Source organism: Ascaphus truei, chromosome 1 (genome assembly GCF_040206685.1).
Source record: "Ascaphus truei isolate aAscTru1 chromosome 1, aAscTru1.hap1, whole genome shotgun sequence".
Classification (NCBI taxonomy): Eukaryota; Metazoa; Chordata; class Amphibia; order Anura; family Ascaphidae; genus Ascaphus; species Ascaphus truei.
The window spans coordinates 162,122,895-162,141,827 of NC_134483.1; the positions used below are offsets into that span (position 1 = coordinate 162,122,895).

Genomic DNA, 18,933 nt, shown 5'->3' on the forward strand with positions numbered 1-18,933 from the left:
AAAGTATTACGTTGCTTAACTCAGGCTTCTGCCTGCTTTATTTTCATCCAAGTAAGGGACTGCAGCTTTAACATGTGTAGGTTAGAGGCACTCAGATATTTACATTCAGCGGTTCACTCATATCAGTGTTATAGTATTTCCCACACTGTTATTTCAAGTAACAAGAAACCAAATTATATAAACAAAATCCTATCCCTTTCAGGGATCTAACTACACATCAGAATCAGACTCTAACTGCTGCTGGGCCAACTAACCTGGTTCCCCAGTTTAAAACAATGCCCTCTTATTTAGGGTCACCAGATAAAGCATACAGTCTATTAGATACGGCAGTAAACATGGGTTTGTCTTATCTGTTCGTGGTGGGAACTCGGTCCCAAGTGTCCAGGCACATCCTCTGGTACTGTGATACTTGACGGGGCCGTCCACCCCGAACTGGATGCAGGGGAGCAGCGACAACCCCAGCCCCCAGGCTCTAAGGAGAGAGACTGAAATGCAAACCTCTCTGCTCTAAATACCTGTGCATGTGATTAGAAGAGCAGGTGAGGGAGAACAAGACACATTGTAATCTGTGGTCTGGATTTTCCATCCACCAGCCTGAGTTAATGTGAAGCTGTGGAATGGATCATTTTTAACTATTCCTGCACTTTCTGACCTTAAACGGGGCAGAAAGCTGCCTAACATCTTTGGACTATGTCACAATATATATAATACTACATATCAATCCTAAACATTATACACTATAAACATTCCATACTATATAGAGTGACATTTCACACATTTTACTCCAGAATATACAATGCCTCTATAGATACTCTAGTCAGAACAGAAAAAACAATTGACATACTGTATTGAGCAGCTCAGAGTTTAAAAAAGATGGAGCTTCTCCCACAGACGCTGGTGCAGGTCCCACAGATGGATGTGGAAGTTGAGCGTGACTTCCGGGCATCCCCATGTCCAGTGCAGATGGCGGTGGTAATAGTGGAAGCCGGGCTGCAGCTTCGGACTAAAATGTCTCGCACTGGTTTTCAATTTCAAAACCGGTACAAATTAGACATTTTACTCACCCTTTCGGGACACTAGACAAGTGCTCAAAAAATGGTACTGTCCTGATCAAACCGGTGGGTATGGTCAGCTTGTGTTTAAAAGTCTGTGTGGATTCAGTATTTGTAACCTTGAGAAAGGTCTGCTGTGTTGAACCGAAATGTTGGATGAATAATTATTAACCACTTGAGCACTATTATGGAGTGCTAGACGTTTCGCCTAATTTTCATGGCATGTACAGTCACCTCACATCCACATTATTCTTGCCTTGAGTTATCCCATTCTGCTGTAATGAGAATCAGTTCCTCCACAGTTGGCAGATGGTGTGAAACATGGCTCTTTAGTTTACACACTCTAATTTTCAAATAAAATTCCAACATAACTTGCACACAAAACATCCTCCAGTAGCCTTGCTTTTCTCCTTATGTCACCATGACACAGATCCATAGACGTGCATTGATGCTTTGGAATAATATGCTATCAAACTCATATTTGTAAACAGTAAAGGGTCACACAGCAATGGGACGACTGATGAAGGTGGTACAGTATAAGTGACGGGGAGGGAAATCCTCATCAAAAATATTGAAAGACAAATCTTTACAGCTTGCGGTCCCACCCACACAGACAATGCTTCATTCAGTGCTGGCATAAAACATGGTTTTTTTTTGTCTGTCTGAATACTATACAGTGTATCTCCTTATATACGGTGTACAGAACACACAGCAATAAAAGCTAGAGTCGTAAAGTATAGTAGGTAACTGAAATTGGCCACAATTTGCACGTAGCTGTGTGATGAATCGTTGGCATAAAGAGTAAGGCTACGCTTATAGTACATTGTATGGCGACTGCGACATGGCGCAGCGCCGTAGCAAGAACATGCAGTCTGTCACAGGTGCCCAGAGCGACTGAGCGGTCGCGATCGCCGGTAGTGAAAGGATTTGGACTTTTTCGTTGATCGCCGCGGCACGTGAGCGGTTCAGCCAATGAGGGCGAACCGCTCACGGTCACGCCTCTGCCATGCCCCCCCTGTCGCCCTCTGGTCTCCTGCACCAGAGTGCAGGAATAGCTGTTGCGACGGGTGACGTTACACGGTCGCGTCGCCGTAGCCCTTAGTATAAGCGTAGCCTAAGGAAGACAGCAAAGGACAGTGGCTCAAAGATCCACTCTTGTTGATGTAACCTTTAATTAGTTAATATACTCTTCACTGCTCTCCAGAAATAGTGTATCATTATCTGGTTTATATTCAGGAATGCTTACAAAAAAGCGACCATTTTCTCTAATAGAAATATGGCACTGCTATCCATTGTTTAAAAGTAAATGATATGACCTCTAAGTACAAAAAGCTCCTTCACTGTCAGAGGTGTGTACAGCCCATCGCAATTCCCCTGTGACATTGAAGGGGTTAAGGAAGACATTATTACAGGATGCTGGGTAGTTAATTGGGGGTTCTGTGTTTTGTGGTAAAACATGCTATGTGTTGCATTTGTAAAATCCCAATCCAGTCTAGCAAAATATCCTGGTGTTATAATAGTGGAGCAATTTCTGCTGTTTGCTGCCATTTCTTATAATATTTAAAATCAGTTAAGTGTGTGTAATTCTCTAATTATGATTTAATACAGATGCAAGAATGTCATGTCATGTACATCAAAATACCCAATAACACAATAATTAAAAGGATCCACGTGTTTATTCCTAAACATTCTATTTTTCTCCTTACAGATGATGGAGTGTGTGTGTTTAAGTGCTTGATTAACAAAGATACAGAATACTGCCGTGTTGGGAAGCAATCACTCTTAATTACTATTGGTTTCAACAGTGCCTTGCTCCAATTCAAGTCACACAGTGGTAGGTGTTAAATGTATTCTTATTCATCTCTCTGCCACTGTGATGCAATAGTACATAGTACACTACATTGTGAGATCTATTATCTGTCATTACCAACTATTAAGTGAATGGTTTTTAATGAGCAATAACAACACCAACAACAACGCTTCTGGATTACTCTAACTAATACACACTGGGCATATGTACCAGTATGTATTAAGTTGCCAATATTTGTGTTTTGATGCTGTGTAAACAATTGAAGCTCCTATATGTTCCGCGGTCAAATTTAGAATAAAATGAAATATGATTATGGCATTTTTAACATGTGACGGTAATCTTCGAGGCTCAGGGGTTGACATCGCCACCTCAGACATGGTGGATTTAACAGGCATACATATATTTTAAAAGCCAGTGCCAGTTACAGGTGGCAACTTTGATTCACCATCAGATAATAGCGTATTAAGTAACTCGCGGTCAATAGTGTGGTGGTGATCTTGGCCAAACATAAATACAGACCGGCGCCTTGGAAAATAAAGTCCAACAAATATCCAGATACACTGGCAAGAGCTATGCTCCTTGTGGGACAGTCCTGTTCATCCGGATCAACCTTGTAACTTCGTGGAAGGCATCCGAGATATATGGAATAAAGTACAAAGATATTACATAGTGTATACTGCTGTAAATGTAGGACAAACTAATATATAACACTAATGAACAACACTGACTAACAAAAGACAGAAACCAAACAACATTTAACATACAAACACAAGGCTGTGAACACAATTTAAACTAATTTATTAAAATATAAAATGGACACAAAATATCCATAAAAAGAAGAAGGTTCTCTGTTGAAGGCGATCTGGTGGTTAAAACCAGAATCCTACCTACAACAGGGAAAGTTAAAGCTTGCATGTGTGTCCACATCTTTAGCAAGGCAGCTGCTATTCTCCTCCAATTGCACAGTTGATTCACACCTTACTCCCATGTGCTAATAGCAAATGGAAATATAAAATCAAGTCTGAATGATTACTAGTATAACTTGTGAGATACCGCTCACCAATGAACAATTGATCCTAATGAGGTCATTAATAGATACAGCCGGTGCAAAGGGATAGTAATGACAGACAAAAACACATAAGGAGACTAAAGGAGTCTCCTACAAGATCCCTATTAACTGCACAGCAAGGCTGATAGATGTAATAAGGGTTCAAATACCCCCCAACAATTGTTGAATATAAGCTGCAAGAGGTACAGGTAAGTAACCGCTCCCAACACTGGGGGAGGACAGTTACCAATAAAGCCTATAATAGCCAAAACAATAACATTTTATTAATGAACAAAATAACGACGTGTAATTGGTGATAAATGCTCTAATTCTAATTTAAAAACAATTAAAACGCAAAGTGTGGGTGACACCAGGACGGGGGATATATTCCCTGGGTGGGTAACTGAATCTAATGTGGAATAACAGTGTGTAAATCTTAATAGATATATCACCAGGCAGGTAAGTACACCCAGTTGCCACGTAAGTGCCCACCAAACCCTTAATAGAGCCTCCTATATCTGGGTGGGGTGCGGGTGTGAGGCAAAATGTATGTATATCCGCAGTCTAATGATACCAGTAATCATGAGAGATAAATATTATTGCGAAAAAACGGACGCTGTGTTCGAGCATCCAAACTGCGTGTTTGTATGCTAAAAACACTCTAGTGAGCAGTCAGATGTAACAGACCAAATACATATAGCGCAGCAAACCAAAACAACCTGCTCTCCACTACACCAGAACGGTCTCACCCATTACACCTCCACAACGTCAACGCGATGACGTCATCCCGACGTACGTTTCACGCTCGGGGCTGGCGCTTTCTCAAGGTGGGAGGTAACAAATAGAGCAACACTGCCCCCTTATATATCCACACGTGAGGCGGAGCTTACAATTACCTCTGTCTGACATCAAAGTGAAGGCTGGCAGCTATACAATTACATAATAAAGTACAAATAGATAAATCGAGGGGATCCTAATCGTGTCATTAGATCACAGTACAAAGTACTAAATAGAAAGCGGTGTCCTGGCTTCTATATGACTACCAATGATGTTAAAATCACATAGTAATATATAGCAAAAATGTTTGTTGTTTTTGGGGTAGGGTCAAAGGTCAATGTGTTTAGTAAATGACAAAAATATTGTAGGTAAAATATGACAGATAGGTCACAACAGTATGGAGATAGTATTTAGCATGGGTTTGAATGAGGGTATCAGTGTCATTTATAGGATAGCATAATAGTGTATACAACAAGTATCAATGGTAGATAGATATAGGTATATAATTGTACATATGAGTAATGTAGGAGTGAACTAACCTAGGTTGTCCGCCCCTTAGGTCAAAACGAACATCTAGATTTAAACTATATACCTGGAGCCCCCTAAGATAGTAAGGTAGACAGCATAATTACAGCATAGCCATAATAACACGGAATCAAATAAAAGAAGTATAGATATAACCCTCATTCAAACCCATGGGACTGAGTGTTTTTAACGTGTAAATCCACTTGCACTCAGTCTGTAATAGAATCTTATTCCAGTCACCCTTTCGCTGACCCCAAGGTATGTGTTGAATACCAATAAAAATGAATTGATCACTGTTTCCTTGGTGTTCACTGACCACATGTCGGGCCACCGGTGTATCTTTGGCATTCCTTATTGACCCAAGGTGCTCAAGAATTCTTATTTTGAAGTGCCTGAAGGTTTTGCCAACATATAGTTTGCCACAAGAACAGACAATCAGATAAATTACACCCTCAGTAACACAATTTATAAAATCTTTGATCTTATACGTCACCGTTTGTGTAGAGTCCTTATATTCCGTCTTTTTTGGTACATATCTAAAGGCCCTACACCGACCACAGGCATAGGAGCCCTTTGGTTTTTGGTCTAGCCACGTACCTTGTGGTTTAGCTTGAAAGTGGCTTCTTACTAGGATATCTTTTAAGTTGCGACTTCTCCTACTAGTTAGATTGGGTGTAGGTGATAATGCCCCTTTAAGATCCTCATCCTCAAGTAGAATATATCATGTGTATCATTTGTATTAAAGATACGGAAGATTGAACCCCACTGGTCACTGAAAGTTCCAATAAACCGAATAGGTCTAAAATCATCATTCGGGTCACTGGGTGCTGTATTGGCCAAGAGTTGTGTTCTAGTGGTCCTCATCGTCCTATTATAGGCTCGTCTTAAATTGTTTTTAGAGTGACCACGTTCCAGAAATCTATCTGTCATAGTCTTCGCTTATTCCTTGAATTCAGTTAGTGTTGATTATATATTGGCCCGTGGGAATAGCCTTTATAACATGTCTGGGATGTTGACTCTCTGCTCTCAGTAAGCTATTGGTCGCCGTGCTTTTCCTGAAAATAGTTGTTTCTAATTTACCAGTGCTGTCCTTAAATACAGTTATGTCAAGGAAATCTAAACTAGATTCGCTTGAAACAAAGGTAAGTTTCAAATTGTGTTGGTTTGTATTAAGCACAACAACGAATATATCTCCATACTGTTGTGACCTATCTGTCATATTTTACCTACAATATTTTTGTCATTTACTAAACACATTGACCTTTGACCCTACCCCAAAAACAACAAACATTTTTGCTATATATTACTATATGATTTTAACATCATTGCTAGTCATATAGAAGCCAGGACACCGCTTTCTATTTAGTACTTTGTACTGTGATCTAATGACACGATTAGGATCCCCTCGATTTATCTATTTGTACTTTATTATGTAATTGTATAGCTGCCAGCCATCACTTTGATGTCGGACAGAGGTAATTGTAAGCTCCGCCTCACGTGTGGATATATAAGGGGGCAGTGTTGCTCTATTTGTTACCTCCCACCTTGAGAAAGCGCCAGCCCCGAGCGCGAAACGTACGTCGGGATGACGTCATCACGTTGACGTCGTGGAGGTGTAATGGGTGAGACCATTCTGGTGTAGTGGAGAGCGGGTTGTTTTGGTTTGCTGCGCTGTATGTATTTGGTCTGTTACATCTGACTGCTCACTAGAATGTTTTCAGCATACAAACACGCAGTTTGGATGCTCGAACACAGCGTCCGTTTTTCGCAATAATATTTATCTCTCATGATTACTGGTATCATTAGACTGCGGATATACATACATTTTGCCTCACACCCGCACCCCACCCAGATATAGGAGGCTTTATTAAGAGTTTGGTGGGCACTTACGTGGCAACTGGGTGTACTTACCTGCCTGGTGATATATCTATTAAGATTTACACACTGTTATTCCACATTAGATTCAGTTACCCACCCAGGGAATATATCCCCCGTCCTGGTGTCACGCACACTTTGCGTTTTAATTGTTTTTAAATTAGAATTAGAGCATTTATCACCAATTACGCATCGTTATTTTGTTCATTAATAAAATTTTATTGTTTTGGCTATTATAGGCTTTATTGGTAACTGTCCTCCCCCAGTGTTGGGAGCGGTTACTTACCGGTACCTCTTGCAGCTTATATTCAACAATTGTTGGGGGTTATTTGAACCCTTATTACATCTATCAGCCATGCTGTGCAGTTAATAGGGATCTTGTAGTCTCTTTATGTGTTTTTGTCTGAATGATTATTATACTGGTAACCTGCAGTTACTTGTATGAACACCTCCTCCAAAAACATTTGACGGAGCAAATAGCTTACATAGGTGGAAAACATGGGGTCTCCGGAGGTGAACCACATTAATTTCAGCTCTGGGCATCTCCTGGTTGCCGAGATACTTACATGGGGAAGTTGCCACAGGGCCCTCCTCTCCAGCTTAAACAATATGAAGGTTTAAATCCCCCACATCACGTGGGCCTATAGGAAGCTGCAATATTACCAGCCATTGGCCTGCAGCACGTGAGGAATTTAAATAACCAGGTATGTATCTCAAGAACCAAGGTGTATCAGAGTTGAAAGTAACGAGGTTCAGACCGCCTGTTTTTCATTCATGTTAAAAAAAAAAAGGCACGGATTGAACTTGTATTGCACCTTTAAACATGTCCCCTAGATAGGATATAATAGGGATATACAGTACTTTAAAAAAGTACCTAATAAAACTCACTTTTTTCTAAGTTTAAAAACTTAATTGAAAAAAAAAATGGATTAAAAAATGGCACAGATTACTACCCCTACTTTGACCATTGAGTAAACCCATTGCACAAGTGTAGTGAAAGTTAAACAATATACAGGCTATTCTTAGTTTTTCCTTAGAGAAAGACAGAGATAATCTGCTCTGCTGCCCTGTACATATTGTTTAATATTTTTATATGCCTGTAATGTTTTTCTTTCAGAGTGCAGTGCATTTCACGGTGCCTTGAAGAGATGTCGGAATCACAAGAAGGAAAACTCCGTGTTTTCTCAGCGCACAGAAGAGTCAGCAGCTGCACAATACTTCCAGGTACAACAATCGGACTCACTGGAAATAAATTGCATGCAATTCAGAATAACAGCTGAAAGAATGGATGTTTTTAAGCTACAACACAAAGTAATATCTAATTTCTCTTTGATTATACACACACTCTTATTTGAATCGTACTTATATCATATCCCATTGTGTCTGTTTGACTCCATTTTGTTTTCCCAGTTTTGATTCCTTTAGTGTAGTGCTATTCCTATAGCATCACCAGAACGGTAGTTGGAGGATCCCCAGAAATATCAGATATTTTTGACACAATGGCAACTTAATTTTTTAGGCAGGCCCTAAGGTTAGCAGCAGGAACTCAGTGCTACATGCAAAGAGCAATGGTAGCCGGAGACAAATAATGAACAGGAGGCAAATAGTGCAAAGGAAATACAAGACAACAAACAAGAAGGTACCTGTAGATCTGCAGAACTAGGAGCCTAAATAAAAAGGAACAGGGTAAGACGCAGCACTAGGGAAAAAGGAATAACCTGACTCCTGAACTGTAAACAGAAAGTTGACAAGCAAAGAACTAACAGACTGGGTGGATTTTTATACCCAAACTAAGATGGCAGCTGGCCTCATGGACTGTTCTAGTTCTTACTAGTTCCGAGTCTGAACCAGACTCCTCTGTGTGCCCCTAGAGGTCTACGAGGAGTCCTGCAGGAGGGAATCATGACACTGCCCAACAATAGTCATTTCTTCTTACGATATGTCCGGCCCGCTGCCATTTTAATTTCTTCACCCTTGTGATGATGTCACAGACTTTTGTATGGTTTCTCCCCCATTTGATCTTTTTCCTGTATTTGCGGGTAATACGCAGCATACAGATTGCCATACTTCTTTAAGTTGTCTTAAGATTTTGAATTGTCTTCGCATTTATGGTCGAAGTTTCATATCCATACATGAGCACAGGCAGGATACACTGGTCGAAAACTTTCCTTTTGAAGCATAGTGGAGTAGGTTCCCTTGAAACATTGTTTTGGTTCTTCTAAATGGGCTCCATCCCATCTTCATTCTCCTATTGATTGATTTAATTCAATATGTATATTTTTATATATGTAACACATTTATCACTCACCCCCCCCCCCCCCAATAGCAGATAGGGATCATGTGGGGAAATCTACATATGTTACCAGTGTGGTGCAATACCTGATAGGCTCACAGGAGGCCTGAACCTCCACCACTGGGAGCCTGGGGTGTATCCTGGAATGCATGCTTACAGCACCTCCACCTGTGCAGGGATTCCAGGCATATAGAATGACGCCTGACACAGGACCCACAAATAGGAAACACATACAATAAAGTATATATATAAACTGTTTACTATATGGGCAGAACAATAACATTACATCATATCAACACAATAGCAACACAGCCGTGTCACCCCTTAACCTGGCCTCTCTGGACCTCAACCCCACCGCTATACCCAAGTGTCCCAATAATCTAGCAACCCACCCATTAGGCGTAATCAGCGCCTGTAAGTAAACCGGTATGTGGGTTACAGTTGGTGCACTTGTAGAAATACCTGCCCGGGGCTCCTGCACCCGGGTACAGTAAACAACAGGAAAGCACCCATCTGCGTCCAGCGGTGAATCCGCAGCAATGGCGTCCTCCCGCAATTCAGATAATCTCACCCACACAGATAGTCTCTATCTTGAGTGACGTAGGTCTGATCCCAGACCACACTTGTCACACTGCTTCCTCCTTGTCAGAGCACACAGCACTGCAGCTGTCTCCCTGACTAAGCTAACTGCTAAAAGGGCAAAGTCCCTACCTTTGGGCCTTCCCTACAGCAGCTACACATCTACTAGTGAGTTGGGCCTAGCTGGGGCCTAGGGATAACCTGGCCTAGTGACAGGGGCTACTGCTCCCTGCACACACTACCTTCCCCTACCTTATCCCATCTCCAACTAACTCATGTGCTTCACTGTCTGCTTCCTGATTCAGCACACAACAATTTATCCAAATGCAGCATGAGAATCTGTAAGCCTTAGTGGCTGTCTGGCTGCATGTGATCTGGGTGAAAGGCAGTCCCCAGAGGCTGCTGGGAGTTGTAGTCCACTTAGGACCTCTTTATCATTGGGTCCACGTGCGCGATGTGTCATGGCCGCCGCTACTCTCCACTGAGCCTGCGCAACTATGTAATGGCTGCTGCATCGCCCTACCTGCGCATGCGTGACTTCTATGGGTCCCTGCATTACGGAGCGCCATCTGTGACCTGCCTTCCTCTCTAATGGCCGCCGCTTCACGTCTGCGCATGCGCAACCCTCCGCGCATGCTCGGACACAACCAAGATGGTGGCGCTCTGCTTCCGTCGCCACCGGGAGCCCCCGGCAAGGCACTCGCCCCTGCAACTGCCTGTCATACCGCTACTCCGCGCAGGTGAGGGGGGCCAGGGGAGACCCTGCTACATATAGAAAAGAGATAAATCTGCAGCACTCACCAAGATGATGTTTTCAAAAAAGGTATTTATTCTCACACCATGTGATGTAACCGAACACAGCAGTTTAAGCAACGTTTCGGACCACTATGGGTTCTTTTTCAAGCTCTAAAGAGCAGTACTACAGGCACTGACATGTATAGTGACACAGTGGAGCCAAACAAAGCAATTGGACCCACCCACATTTAAATGTAAACAGGTGTAGATGGAAGGCAGGTAGTTCAAAGATAAACTGCACATGTGCAGCATAAACATGCATCAACCATGGCATATACAATCACTAAACACGTGTGCCAATAAGGATGTGCACATGTCTGCACATATTTAAATGATCTACAACTCAGGAAATCAAACAGCAATATGGATATCATAAGAGTACCAAATGACTGTATCCCGCGATCGCGTCCTGTCTGTAAGATCCTTGCCGCCGGTTTCCTTCGTGCCGTGTTTAACTTGATTTTGATGTAATGCACATGCGTGAAGAAAAAAAGTTCAGTTTGGAAGAATACTTCCTGGTTGCAATGGATGTCATGACAACCAAGGTAGAGCATCCATAGCAACAATGGCAGTGATATATCTTTGCACATGCTAGAGATCACTGAAAGAGTCCATAACAAATTAAAACAAACACTATCTCCGTAATGCTGATGTATCTGGGTCCCCCTGCCCCCCCCTTATATCCAATGCGGGGAAGGGGGAGGCTAATGCGGCATGTCGGGAGTTGCGGCAACCGGCGGGAGAGCAGGAGAGAGAGCTCCAGTATCAGGGAGATCCGCAGCGGACGCCCGAGCAAGGCACCGCCATTGTTAAAGAGCCGCGCAGAAGCGGTCGCACAACGTGTTCGGTAATAGCGGCAGCCATCTGAGGAGGCTTGCGCATGCGCAATGGATCCCTGAGCGGCAGCCATCTTCTGTAAGGGTCCACAGGGGATCTACATCTCCCAGGATCCTGGTGCGTCCTAATCATGCAGCGCAGTTCAGCCAATGGGGCGGCTGCATTCACTGTGAGTGGATTTTGATACATTTGGCGCGCTTGCAGGGCGAGGCGTCAGTTGGAGCCAGAACAGACAAGGTGAAGGTAGGGTATGAGTGTCTGTAGCACTCAGACTAGGCCAGATCACCCCTTTAGGTCCCAGATAGGCCCCACATGCTCAGCTTGTGGTTGCTATAGGTAAAGCCCATAGTCAGGGATCTTTCCCCAATTGCTGCAAGTAGTGAGACTAGCCATCAGCAAAGACACCGCGCGGTGATTTGCGGCCCTGTTGTCTGGGACTAGACTACCTACATTAAAGAGACTCTTAAAGGTGGGACTCTCCTACCGGAGATCACTGAACGCAGTGGCGGACGCCATCACGGATGACGACGTCGGTGGATCAGCAGATACCTGCTGCTAAGTTGGCCACACCGAGAACAGGAGTACTCGCAGGTACCTCAATAAAGTGCAATCAAGAGTAGCGCTACCATACACACAATTGGGTGGGCCCTGACATTGGGATAAGGACATCAGGGTATTAGTGCCAAGCACCCAATGTATTTTGGGGACACTCATTGGTGGTACTGGGTTGGGTGTGCCTTATATGGTGTGGTACTGATTGTTATATTATAAGTGTGTTCAGTAAAGGTTGCTATTATATACCTGTGTGTGTTTACTATTTGGGTTCCTGTGAGGGGCTCATCCCACTACGCTGGGATCCCTCTCAGGTGGAGGCGCTGCACCGAGGCGAGCAAGTTATCACCCCAGGCTCCCAGTAGCGGAGGTTCAGGCCTCCTGGTAGCCAAACAGGTAACGGCAGTACCGGTAGTCTCTTTAGTTAGAGGGAAAGAGGGTTGCACTAATCCCCTAACACAGCGGTGCACAAACTGAGGGTGCGAGACTGACTGCGGGGGTGCAGGGTTTACAGGGGCCCTGCACGCTTCCCGAAGGCACTTAAATTAAGTGCCGGGGGAGCGGCGAAGGCCTCTGTAAACCTACTTACCTTGGCTCATGTGGCTTCTTAGACGCGGCGCCATGGCAACGTGGCGTCAAATGACGCCACGAGGTTATGTGACGTCACATTGCTATGGCAACGTGATGTAATGCCGCCGAGGTAAGCGGGGGGGGGATGCAGAAAGGGGGATCGCCGGCTGGGGGGCGCAGGGAAAAAAGTTTGCGCCCCCCTACCCTAACAACTTCATGAGTGCCTATGTATTCAACCAGGGCACCTGTGTGGGTGATCCAACTAAAATGAAGGCAAAAAGACAAATAAAAACATATAAATATATCCACAGAAGAATTAAAAAGGACATGAGAGGAAAAGGGAGGAAAGATACCCTTTACCCTCTTGCAGGGAAAAGGGTATCACACCATATCACACAGCCTTATCATAGCACACCTCAATTTGGTGGAGTGTCAGCTTTTATACCCAGGGGAAGGGCTTATAACCCCGCCCCATAACAGGGCAGGTCCAGGTACTGACAGACGTCACACCATATACATGTGACCCAGTCAGTACCCTCCCCAGGTATGACACTCCAACTGCTGGTTAGGCCTGCACCTGGATATGGCAACATTGTACCCATCCAGGCTGCAACTGCAAGCTAGGCCCTGCACAGGAGTTTAACCCCAACACTGCCTGTTCCTATCAGGACTTGCAGTGTGTTGAGGACAGTGAAAGGCTATAGCCAAGGGTACTTGGCTACATATATATTTGTGTGTGTGTACATATATCTCTAATTCTTAATTCAAGAATGCACACACAAAGAGAGACAGAGAGCAATGACCAAAACCAACTTCTCACTCCTACTGGTTATAGCTTAACTACCAAATAGATATATATAGTGTGAGGAGTGGTGCTCAAAAATCACATGTGGCTCAATGATCAACTTGTTAATGGAGTATATAAATGTCCAGATGTTTAAGAGGATGTCCAATATATATAGTAAATTCTGATGTGGCTTGAGAGGGATATGTGCCTAGTGGTGTCCACTTGACAACCACAGATAAAGAAACACCAAAAAAACACCATCATAACACACGCCATCATAAGGCAGTATATAAATCGTTCAACAGTTCATTTAGTCCTATTGTTGCTGAGCCTGCAATAAACTGATCTGTTTATTTGAAGTTTGCCTTGAATTTTTTCATCTTTACCAAGTTTGGTTGTCATTTGGCTGTGCTCTGCTATACACCATTTCTCTGGATAACCACCATATAGAGGATGGTGGACCTGCATATATGACTCAAAAACACAGATCCAATATAGGTAGAGACCCATGAGGATAGATAGTCTCCCTGCGTCTCCCCATGGTCCTTAGAGTCTAGGGATCACAACCACCATTAGCAATAAGGCCCATCCTATCAGGAGATATAGAGGTTGGCCAGATCATACTCCCTGTTGAGGCCCCTTGGATACATGGTATATAACTCATGTATTCAAAAGGCCTCCCTCCTCTTGAGAAGCTTAATTCTGTTACCACCACTGCAAGGTTTAGGTATATGTTCAATAACGTGTATCCTCAACTCGCTGATACTTTGCCCCGCTTGTATGAAATGTGCTTTTGAAACTGGTTGATCAAGTACAGCGTATAGTTGATTTATGTTGACTTACCCGCTCTTAATTTCCTAGTGGTCTCACCTATGTAGCCACCTTTCCCCCATGTCTAGGGAAACTACCTGTGCTGCATTACCTGAGTGACTCACAGGAGGCCTGATTTTCCGCCACTGGAAGCCTGGGGTGATTACGTTTGTTTGATACATAGCACCTCCACCTGCGAGAGATCCTAGTAAGATTACCCCTCACAGGACACAATAGTCAGTAAACAAACACCAAGTAGGTAACAACGTATTTACTAACATATAACAACACAATATAATCACAGGACCATGCAAGGCCACACCCACATAGTACTACCACAGTGTACGCCCACCACTTGTCCACTTGACCACACCCCACTGAGGTTTCCCCAAAGTTATGAGGGTGCCCTGGGCACCTAACCACCTGGTGTCCACAAGACAGGCTCCAAAGTGTGTGAGGAGTAGCGCTATCCCTGTGTGTGGCCGTTGGTGCACATAGGTGAGATACCTTCCTGGTCTTAGGCCAGACCAGGCCAAACTCTAGGGTGGATCCGTTGGACTGTGGAGAGATCCCACGACGTGATCTCGCTGCTCCTTCCACGAAGGCGTCCGCCTCTGAATGAGTTGGTGTGTTTCCCTTTTTAGTGTCTCTTTAGGTGGCCTCATGGTCTGGTCCCAGACCACAGACCCAAACAGCTGCGTGGTTCTTGCAAGGATATAGCAGCACCACCAGCACCTAAAAGGGGTGTCCTTAACAGAATAGGCCTTCCCTACCTCTCTCTGAGTCCTGCTCCCGACTAGCATGGCCTCTCTCAAGCATGCCCAAAGTATCCTTTAGCCTCCCGTGCATCTAGGAGCCCTATTGGCTCTCCTGCAGCACGTGTTCGGCAGCCCCAGTGGCTGTTGGGACTTGTAGTCCCTTGTGGAGCCTGTCTAATGGCCGCCACAACTAATTGGGCACTGCGAATGTGCGAACCTCACACTACGCATGCACGAGTAGTGGCAAGATGGTGGCACCCTGTCCCTGACGTCCGCCCCACTGACCACCCACATTCCCTACCGGCCCCTTATGCCGCACCGGCGGCTCAGAGTGCTCCGGCAGCCGTCCCGCCGTAGCCTCCCCCTTCCTGCACCTGAGGTAAGGGAGGGAAAGGTGGACCTGGCTACACCTATATAGGCTTTCCCACAAGGATATTTAATAAGGTATACCACAAATTCTGAATTAAAAGTGGCACACTGTTTAATCACATATTTATGTCCTGTGTGAGGATGTGAAAAGGTTGGGCCTTTTTGTATATTGCTGCATTGGGCACATGATAAACAGGGAAATGTGCCGTTGGTAGGGGTCCCCAGAAATCTAGTATCAGAGGATTTACTGGATCCTAAGTCTGCCCTAACCAATGCGTCTCTGATGGTAGGAGCCCTTCTGTATGATATAAGGGGAGGCCCGGTAAGCTTTGCAGACAATTATTCATTCGCCTTGGTCAAATACCAAAATGTGTTAATGAGACGACCAATCATTCTACTCTCTGAACTAAAAGTGGTCACAAAGGAAATTCTATTGAATTTTTTAATGGTGACCCTAGGTTGTAGCAGAGCTTCCCTGTGTAATCCTGCCACTAATGATCTTTCCCTCATAAAGTCAGTTGCAGGGTACCCTCTAGACACAAACCTATTTATCATAGACTGTAAACCATTTCCCAAGTTTACAGGGTCACTAACAATTCTCCGGACTCTATGGTACTGACTCCTGTGGGTGGGTCTAATTGCTTTGTTTGGCTCCACTGTGTCACTATACATGTCAGTGCCTGTAGCACTGCTCTTTAGAGATTGAAAAAGGACCCATAGTGGTCCGAAAGGCGGCTGAAAATGCTGTGTTCGGTTACATCACATGGTGTGAGAATAAATACCTTTTTTGACATCATTATCTTGGTGAGTGCTGCAGATTTATCTCTTTTCTATATTGTTTTGGACTGGTTTGGGATCCCAGTCTTACACACACACACACACACACACACACACACACACACACACACACACACACACACACACACACACACACACACACACACACACACACACACACACACACACACACACACACACACACACACACACACACACACTATGTATATATAATGTGTATATATATATGTGTATATATATATATATTGGATTATAATGATTTGAAATGTTTTCAATGTTAAATATGAATGTATGCAATGTATAGAATTGTTTGTTCATTGCTCTTTGTGAACATAAAGGCATTTTCATTAAGCCATGCGTGGGGTATCATACCCTAATATGGTGTTAAGTGCCATTGACTTGATTGCCAGTTACTGTCAGATCGGGGTTCGTTACGCCACATCGTGGCTTGATGAATCCCAGCGAAATACATACATTAATGCAATCAGTGCTACACATGTAGCAGGCAACATTATTCCCCTTTTGTGGTGGAATATAGTGTGATACGGTATCTTGTGATATTCTGCCCCAACACTGCCATTGAATCCTATGGAAACGCTGTGATATTCTGCATCATGATGGGATTTTTTTCTGAAACAATGATGCCTGTTACATTTGTACAGTATCAACCAATTAAATAGTGAGACAATTTTACAGTACTGGAGGCAGAGTGGAAGTCAGCCGTTATTGACTGAAATCAAATGTGTTATTCACAGGAAAAATGCTTGGAAACTTAGCTCAGTTTTTTAACAGTCATATTATTAGTATATTGTTTAGATTAGGTCCAAATGTTTCTATAATTTCCTCTTCAATGCACTTCTGTCGCCTCCGAGGCTGGAATATCTCAATTATTCACTGTTCCAAGTCATTGTACCAGAAAAAAAAGGTTATGGAGACAATCAAGAGAAATTACTTGGGGCCAGCACAGCCAAAAAGATCCTGACTTGGCATCCACCACCAGACAAAGTAATTCTGTAGCTCTCTGCAGGGTGTATATTTTTACAAGTAAAACAATTGTACTGTGTTAAGCATCCAGCTTGATGAAAGGCCTTCATTCATTCTTTCAGCTATGAGTATGAATCTCACCTCGAACTGTGGATGTCACATACAGTAACCATTATCGTAAAAGATTGACTGCACTTCAGAAACCTTCTTTTCTTATTAAAGAAATGTAATTCCTTAGTAATCCTTACAATTATTCAATTCCCTTGCCTAACTAGTATTTCTGCCTTCTTTAATGAAAAATCTACTGTTGTTTCACCATACAGCACAACCCCCTTATAACGCTGTGCTTGGGGACCAAAGAATCACATCGCGGTATAAGCGGATCGCGTTAGAAATAATGTACAATTGTATGCATTGCACAATAAAGTATTTAAGATACCAATAATCGTGTTGTAAAGTATTCATAAATACGAAAATTGGGAGCCACGCTTGCAACGCGTTATATGCGGATTCGCGTTGTAACGGATCACATTATATTGGGGTTCAGCTGTATTTGTTTTTGCAGTCAGCCTGCATATTATTTTTTTTCTAATATCTTGGATCCTTTCTGTCCAGCCTGGAGTCCTTGAAAACATATGTGCATAATAGGTTTTATATTAATCTAAAACAACAAAAGCATATGCGTCTAAACTTTCTCTGTACCCTCTGAGAACAGTTAGTTTTATTTTTCTGATAAACGTTACTTTATTGCAACGTGAAAAAAAGAAACTAAAAATAATTATACATATACAGTAGATGTGAGTATGTGCGTGTGTGCACTGATGTATACACGAGTCAAAAGGGGTAAATCCCCTTGTCTGAAAATTATTTCCCCTTCATTTTATTTGCCTGTAAAAAAGCAAGGTATTTAAATAGACATCAATGTAAAATGAATTGTGTCCACTCGTTTGAAAAGCAGTCCCGCATAGCAGACAAAAAAAAAAGAACTTATTAATGCTTTTTTTTTTTTTAAAGAAAGATTAAATCAACATTAAAATATTCACTTCGCTTCTTCCTACAATATGTACAAATTAATACATTTCTATTTCTGTGAGTATATATAATTCAAATCTTATTTTGTAAATAGTGTTCTTCCCTTTTACCTCTTTGGCTAATATTAGGAGAATAATTAGTGCATGCAAACCTGCAAAAATGAGGGGGGAGGGGAGACTTGATTAACAGTTTATCTGTTTATACAACAGTTTACAAACAGTCTTAGGCCCGGGCCATGCTGCCTTCGGCCGTAGGCATGCGGAGGCTGTGAAGTCACCCTCGTGAAGCTGGTGCTTTCCCTGTCGATGGAGGATGGGCAGTGGGGGGCGTTCCTAGGGGCGTCACGGAGCTGGTTCGCCTCATTGGGCGGACCGCTCACGTGACCTGCGTGTCGCTCCAAGAAATCAGTTTCAACTGATTTCTTGTGCAACGTACGCCCCCTCCTGCCTCCGCCCGCACGGTCTATGGGCGCGATCAATGCCTTAAGGCAATCTGATCGCGCCCCGCGCGGACGCCTCCGCGCAGTCTCCCTCACCATGGACGTCGCCTTATGTTATGATGACAAAAGAGATTGGGTAAAGATCATAAAAACAGTCTACATCTAAATAATAGCACGTCTGAGATCAGATGTATTGTAAGTAACCCCAACCCTCTCTAATACCGTGTCTCAGTCAACAAATGT

The 18,933-nt window shown here is 43.3% G+C and overlaps 1 protein-coding gene across 1 annotated transcript in view; it reads left to right on the top strand.

Moving 5' to 3' along the window:
- LOC142493314 (histone-arginine methyltransferase CARM1-like) overlaps window positions 1-18,933 on the top strand; it is a 140,345-nt gene that overhangs the window by 55,896 nt on the left and 65,516 nt on the right. Inside the window, exons 2-3 of the mRNA XM_075597101.1 lie at window positions 2,761-2,886; window positions 8,205-8,311. Of these exons, the coding sequence (XP_075453216.1) occupies window positions 2,761-2,886; window positions 8,205-8,311 (233 nt within the window). The remainder of the gene's footprint in view (window positions 1-2,760; window positions 2,887-8,204; window positions 8,312-18,933) is intronic.